Genomic DNA, 7753 nt, shown 5'->3' with positions numbered 1-7753 from the left:
AAAGGGCTCATTCTATAGCTTGTGGTTCCACTGTAACTGCTGGACTAGAACACACCAGTTGGATTTATCAATCATTAGCTGTAAAAAGAAACAAATTGCCTATTCAATTTAAACAAACTTTTAACACCAGACATCCCCCTGCCTGAAAAAAAAAAATCACCCTTTTGGTTTCTCACTTGTGCCAATTCATTTCTCATTGCTAAGCAAGATATATCCTTTGTGTACAAGTTGGTGGTCACTGACTTGTCAATGCAGTAAAATACAGCTGCACCCAAAACTCTTCTGGAATAACCCAGTGACATTAGAAGTTACTGTAATTTCAGGTACCCTGTCCATTTACTAATGTAACAGTTAACTTACTGCAAACCACTTTAACATCTGGAGTTGCAGGTCAGATTTTTTTTTTATATATATCTAAAAGAAATCACAAATTTAACTATGCACTGAACAAATTTGCAAATGTGTCGAGAGTGCATGAACAGCTCCACAACGCTACGCACCCCTCCACCAACCACCCACCCCCCCCTCTTCAGCATTAAATGCAGATGTACACTGCAGTAAATCAGACAGCAACATTCCGTATTGAAGGTTTTATTAAAACTGAGTGACACATACAAGCATACAGTACAAAAGTCTGGTCCCTCAAAATACTACTCAGTAAAAATACAGTTTATTGCAGCAATAACTGCAGAAATTCAACTGTCTAAATACAGCTCGTGTTAGTGACTACTCGCATCCTAACCACAGTCATACCATACTTGGAAACAGAAGGCAAGGAAGAGTTTGAAATTAAATTACCATCATATTGTTTCTTCTACATTTGGAAGAGGTGGTTAACTGGAATAAAATAGACCCTAGATCACCTGGCAATACAGATCGGGCTTGTGCCATAAAACACACGGTGACCACATCAAACACCAGTCTGAGTAAGTGGTTTCAGCTAATGTATTTAATAGCAGCATAATTTTTAATGTCACTGGAAATGTAGCTGATTTGAGTAGTGTCCAGCTGGTCAGTTACTGATGGAGAATGCTATTTGCCATTATTTTCATATTCTACCCCACGACATTTTCGAACATCTGCCCCCTCCAACCCTTTTATTTCCTGAAGTTATGGTTTCATGGAATTGGCAGTCTCCCCCACCCCTTCTCAAAGCAACTATTCACAAGCAAGCCTCAATATTGAATACTGCTACGATATTCAATGATGGAGAACCAGAAGAACGGATTCTGTCTGTGGTGGGTATCCACACTTAACCACTTTCCAACAGAACTGACTGGGCAGTATTTAGGAGTGGGAACTGGCTAATTCTTTTCCCTTTCCAACCTGGGGTTATTGAGGCCAATTGTAGGGCCCCTCATCCTGTCCCAGCTGAAAACTGGGCCAACTGAGAGCAAATTACCAAGTGAACTTGGGACATTCCTGCTCACGCATGACTTAAGTATCATACTATAGTGTACATCTATCCACTGAGCCACCACCCCATTTGGAACATGTTTATTTTAAACAAAAAGATTCTCTTTGGAGGGAAATTATTAACCTTGGGATACAGATTTAAAAGGGAATTCTAAGACAGAAACCAGATCAACAAGGATTAAAAATGCGTGGACTTTTCAGTTTACAGTGCAGAAATGAAGTGTCGGTATGACAATAGTTTGTGCATCGAGTGTCATGGGAAGGTGGAACAACTCTGTCCTCTTCCCACTCAGATTAGCAGCACAAATCACACTTTTTCAAAAAATTTAGAACTACTTTTTTCAGGCACCCCCTGGCACCATTCATCCTCCTGTATCTCACCTAGCTGGGCACTATCTGAGAGCTGGACAATGACAGTCAACAGGCTACACAGGCCATTAGTGTGATCAGGTGGCTAGTACACTAACAGTTGCTGAAAATTAACAAAGCGTACGCTTTTGTTTAAACTATGGGGATTTGTACAATTTATCTCAATTTCTTTCTTTTAAACAGGGAGCTGGGGAAACCTGGTTTATCACACTTCAGAGGATGGCATCAACTCTTTCCAAGTTGAATGGTAGAATCAAGTTATAATTGGCTTAAGTGAAGAAACTTAGTTCAATGCCAAAGTTAAACTACAATAGCATGTGGTTCACATGGAACAGGGATCACACATGGATCATAAGCTGCTACAATGTTGCTGCAAAGACCGGGAACAGTTGTGTATCAGTTTGTCGCCCCTTCACTTTTTTAAACAATTAAACTTTAAATCGCTACAAAATATGGACTCCTATGAAGCTGCACTCTTCCAAGACTTAGTCCAACTGTTGCAGTTTCTACAACTATTGGACTGGGTTTCAGTCACTGCTACATGGATTTACATACATGTTCACAGAGGTAAGCGGTTACATGGCAAGGACAAAAGTTAACTGACCATTTTGTACCTTGATCAAGATTGAAGTGTGTTCTGAAAAGTTCCCAAACATCACCCACTTGCCACAGTTATTACCATAACCATTCAGTAAAATCATACTGAGTTCTATTAAGACTAAAGCAAGTACAAGGGTGATGTTTAGGGTACATCACACACACAAACCTTTTAAGTTAAAGAATTGAACGACACATGAACAAGGGAAAATACGCAACACCTTTATCAATGCATCAGGTAAAGCAACTAGAGCCAGATGGCCACCTTTAAATTGGAATTGTACACAACAGTTTTCTTGTCTAAAGCCAGACAAAATTATCCCTTCATTTCTGGCCTTGAAACTTCTGATAGGAGTCAGGAGAAATAAAGAAAAATACATAAAATACATTCGACCCAGTATATAAAGCAGCATTGAGGTGATTTTTAAAGTCATTCACTACTTTGAGAGTAAAACTCATTTTAAACTCGTGTAACTTCTTACTTGTCAAATACTAACGAGATGAAATTCAAACCAGAGAAGATGAAACTAGAAAAGAAACCTTTCAGTCTAAATTGGAATCAGCCTTCAGAAGGAACAAGACAGAGGATTGGCGATAGAGGGATTAATAAATCTTATGTTACTTGCAAGCTAGTGATTTTTTGGGGGATTTTTTTGAAATGTTGTAACTGAGCATGGCCCCCTAACAGTTGGCAAGTGGCATAGTTTAGCCCGGACATGAAGGGGTAAAGAAGCGCTGTCCTGCTTTCAGGCAGGTACCAATACTGCTGCAAGTACACCACCGGCTCACTGATATTAAGGAACACTTCATTGCTAAAAAGCATATGGTTCTTTGAGGGCGGGTGTTAAAGAAGGTAGCTGGAATCACAGTTTGTGGTCAAAATACTTGCCACTTTCAACACAAAGCCACTTACAAAAAAATATGCAGCAAAGGAAGCAAGTATAACATCAAATCCGTCAGATCTAGTTTGCTAATGTGTCACTATTAGTAGTACTACTAGGTCATTTATATACCATTTTATATAGTTACTGAGGTCACCACTTGTGGCTTATACTTCCCCAAATGCCAATATAAGCTAACTTTATTTGCTAATCCTATGCTGTTTTATAAAGGGAACGTGTCAGTTGTACTAAAAGGTAGCAAAGAACACTTCAGGAGTACAAGGGCTATGCGGTGATTTATTTTGTGCAAGTGATGCATGTAGTTTTACAGTTTGTATACTGTAACGGAAATCTTTGTGCACTTATAAAACTGCGTTCAACCTTGAACCCAGACATCTCGTGTCAACCCGTTGCCACTCATGGGACGAGGCCACACAGATCTATGTATTGCGGATCCCAAGGGCTTGTTCAAGCTCCTGTCTTCTCTGCTGCACCTAAAACAAATGAGAAAGGAGAAAGAAAGTTGCTAATGTAGCTTTAAGGCAAAGGCATTGCAACAGATATAACACACAACCATAGGGTGAATTTGCAGGCCTCCCACTCCAGCGGAAACAACAGGCAATGGCACACTGTCGCTGACACTATGTTCTCCTGGACCTACCCAGTGGGTAACAGAGCGGCCCAAAGTTCGGCCCATTTAAAAATTATATATGGAACACCCCAACTGGTGTATCCAGATTGAAATAGGGAGAGCATGTCATTGGCAGCATGGCTGGAGGACCCCCAAGGTTAAATTCCCCTTTATTGTTGTCAGGCAAGGAGGAGCTGGAGTGCCCCACAAAAGTAGTTTGGACCCCCGTCACCCCACCTTCAATCAATCAATCTACATTCCTTAGGCCCAGAGCCAGGGAGATGCCCAGGGAAGTGGGGGTCGGGGGAAATGGGTGCTGGAGGAACACAATATAAAAATTAGAGCCAGGCCTTTCATGAGTCAAATTAAGAAACACTTCTACACATAAAGGGCAGTAGAAATTTGGAACTCTCTTCTGCAAACAGCAGTTGATGCTGGGTCAATTGTTAATTTTAAATGAGATTGATAGATTTTTGTTAGCCAAAGGTATTAAGGGATATGGGACAAAGGCAGGCCTATGGATCACAGATCAGCCATGATTTAATTGAATGGTGGAAGATTCGAGGGCCTAAATGGCCTACTCCTGTTTCTATATCAGCCCGCTATACTGACACCAATGAGGCCCTGTCCATTTTGATGGGGAGCTATTGGATGAGGGGGAAGTTGACCCCTGCATCTCTTAAAATGGGATAGACGATACTGCATGGGTCCTGATGTGAACCCACATCTCAACAAAGTAGAACAATTTGCGTAACGTGAGCAGAGATGTCCCGAAGATGTTACGTCAGTTGGTCCACAAGTTGTTTAAATGTCACGTTACACCAGGAACCATATCGTATTTTAATTATAGAGTGGCTAACATGCCATAGCTGCTTAAAACACAAGCGTGAAAATCTATAGATTTACCTTCTCCTATGAGCAAAGAGGAATGCCATATTTGCAGCCAGCAACTCAGTTGGTACACAAGTAGTTGAGTCAGCTGTTCATGCTGCGTGCATGGTTCAAAGTTGCAATTTCAAATTTTTTTTTTTTTAAATCCTTCTAAATAATTAGCTTTAAATAAAGTCTGTGGTTGGGATGGTTGGATTATGTAGTTTTTTTTTCTCTTTAAAAATTAACTCTGGAGAACAGAAGCAGCAGTGAGGAACCTGGCCACGTGAGACTTCATGTGACAATAAAAAAGCTCATGAAAAAGTAATAACTGGTCTTATGACCATTATAAAGGCCATAGGTGCTGTTTATAACAGAAGGGGAAAACTGAAAGGGTTAATAAATTTAAATGAATGTATAGAGTAATGGATCTTATACTTATGTAAATGTCTCCATTAAAACTAACATCCTTTCTGGCTCATCTGTCCTGTTAGACTGAAAACCATGACTTAGTGTTAATTTGGTTCAGTTGGTATCACTCTTGCCAGATGCACATCATGGGTTCAAGCCTCACTGCAGGGCTCGAGCACATAAGCTAAGCTGACAATTTAGTGCAGGACTGCATGGCTGTGGGCATGATGTTAAACTGAGGCCTCAAGATTCCATGGCAGGACACAATGAGCAGCGAGTTCTCCTGGTGCCTTGGTCAACACATCTCTCAACCAACACCACCAAACACAGATTCACTGGCCTTTGATCATTTACAAATTGCGGGGCCTTGCTGTGTGCAACTTTGTGGCCACACCTGTATACTTAACAAGTGACCACACTTCAAAAGTAATTAATTGGCTATGAAGAATTTTGAAGTGTCCTGAAGGGCTTTGCTCTATTTTCCTTGCATGTTGCAGATAATGGGCTGGATTTTGCTGATGGGGGTGTTGATGGTGAACTGTCAGTATTTGCTAGCATTACCCTTCTGAAGCTGACCACAATGTTAGGATGTCGGGCATGCGCAGATTAGCACAGCAATCCTTAAGTTGCAGTGTGTCACTCAGTTCTCTGCCACAGACTACAATGCGGCAGCACAAATACATAAAAGGAAAACTATTTTGCTGTTTGTACAAAGTCCAACAATTTATACTTACTAGTGAGCTGCTTCAGACTTGCCTCTCTTCTACAACTATGTGGCTGAACTTCAGAAAATACTTCCATAACACAAGTGTACTTTCCCCTATTCCCCAAACCAGTCATGTTTCTGGCCTCTGAGCACGATTGCCAACTTGTGTCCAATTGTGGACAGGTTTGTGCTGCAGGCCTGCATTGATGAGGAAGAGGGTTGACATTACACCAAACACAGTGTCACATGGGGACTTCAGACAGCAGAGGTACAAGAGACATACATCCCACCAATATGGGGTGCTGGTGGATCTAAACCCAGGTTTTTAGGAAGAATGGAAAATATTCTAACTTAACAGTGCCATCCAGTCCCGATTACAAGTTCTATTATGCACAGTAATTAGAACAAAGATTTCACCCAATAATAGGTACCTTAGAATAGAAGTATCTGCAGACAGCTTCTTGAGCCCAGGGCTGGAAGTAGAACTCTGCTCTGCGCTCCTCCTCCGGGTTTCCTACCACATCAGTCATAGACTACAAATACAAAATATCAAAAAAGTGACTGGAATAGACAGATGCAATTTAAAAATAAATGGTGTCGAAGGTTCCCAAGATTCTATGCAAGTCACTAGGGCAGGTCAAGTTCATTCGCTAGCAAAATGTCAGGGGGTGGAAGGCTTGTTGGCAGTTGCACTTTGCATTTCATTAGCGCATCACAGAAACACACAGGATCGGAGATGCAGCTGAAAGCCACCTTCCTGCCATTTCATGCTGTAGAATAAAGCGCAAATTGCGAACATTGCAATGTAAAATAGCTGTAAAAAGTGAAGCAAATGCTCAAATGTGTTTAGGGAGTAATGCAGAAAGCATGTGACCATGAGGGTAAATATAAGTGCGCTGTTAGTAAGGCTGCCAGGTTATGATTAACTGTCTTATAATAGGTACGTACATAGGAACATAAAAACAGGAGTAGCCAATCAATCCCTCCAGCCTGCTGCACCATTCAATTCGATCACAGCTGGTGTACTATATGGACGGGTCTCTACTCTGTTGCAACATTAGAAGATTGAGACCTCATCATACTCCACAAGTTTCATCCCTTGCCAAAAAAAATCCTTAAAAGCCAAGTGCTTGCTTTTGCAATTTTTTTTCTGAATGCTGTGCTGGTTTACAGCTGCTTAACTATATTGATACTTTACAAAACAAATTTGTTCATGGGGTGCAACCAGGCCTTCTAATAGTGACTGTTTTTACCTCGGAGTGGCTTGCTAAAGCGTTAACAATGGAGCGTGAGACTGAGCTATGTGTCAGCCAGACTGGGGAGGGTGGACGATTCCCCTCCTTCAAGGCACAAAGTCAACCAGTTGAATTTTTAAAACGATGCAGCAGTTTATTTTCATGTGCTTTTTTCCCTCCTGGTACCAGCCCACAAACAACTATATTGCGCTTTAAATTTCAGAGTTTGCCACAGTGGGATTTGAATTCATGACCTGTGGCTTGCTAGTCCATGACTGTATCCTTTTAAACAGCCTGGTTACTGCCAGCCACAGCTCCACCTTTGGTGGCAGAGTGACAGTGCAAATTACTGTAGGAATCACCCTGTAATATTAAAAGAGATGATCAACAACAGCCAGGACTCAGCATCACAGAACTATCTCCTGAAGTGGCTCTGCAACGTGATGCTTCATTTAGATTACGGTGCTGCTGTCAGCTACCTGAAAATGTGGTTTCACCCTAAACGAAAACACCACTGGCAAATACCAGCAGACTGTTGCAGGAGGTCACAACTACACCTTTGACATAGCAAAACATCCCAAGTCACAGGCCACCATTTTATTCTGGCCACAGCAAGTCTGGGAGCTCAGTCACTCAC

At 41.4% G+C, this 7753-nt stretch overlaps 1 protein-coding gene across 2 annotated transcripts in view; it reads right to left on the bottom strand.

The window, feature by feature from the left end:
* Positions 1–575: 575 nt before the first annotated feature.
* smarcd1 (SWI/SNF related, matrix associated, actin dependent regulator of chromatin, subfamily d, member 1) overlaps positions 576–7753 on the bottom strand; it is a 50549-nt gene continuing 43371 nt past the window's right edge. Inside the window, exons 12-14 of one of the 2 annotated variants that reach the window (XR_010971221.1) lie at positions 6313–6414; positions 5910–6079; positions 576–3757 (exon numbers count right to left, since the gene is read on the bottom strand). Coding sequence is in view for 1 of the 2 variants with exons in the window: in XM_068024454.1 (XP_067880555.1) it covers positions 3704–3757; positions 6313–6414 (156 nt within the window). In the remaining variant the exon portion in view is untranslated. The remainder of the gene's footprint in view (positions 3758–5909; positions 6080–6312; positions 6415–7753) is intronic. The other variant, XM_068024454.1, reaches the window with a different exon arrangement.

This window comes from Heterodontus francisci, chromosome X (assembly GCF_036365525.1).
Source record: "Heterodontus francisci isolate sHetFra1 chromosome X, sHetFra1.hap1, whole genome shotgun sequence".
Classification (NCBI taxonomy): domain Eukaryota; kingdom Metazoa; phylum Chordata; class Chondrichthyes; order Heterodontiformes; family Heterodontidae; genus Heterodontus; species Heterodontus francisci.
The sequence above is the reverse complement of the archived record's forward strand: the minus strand, read 5'-3'. Positions and strand labels throughout refer to the sequence as shown.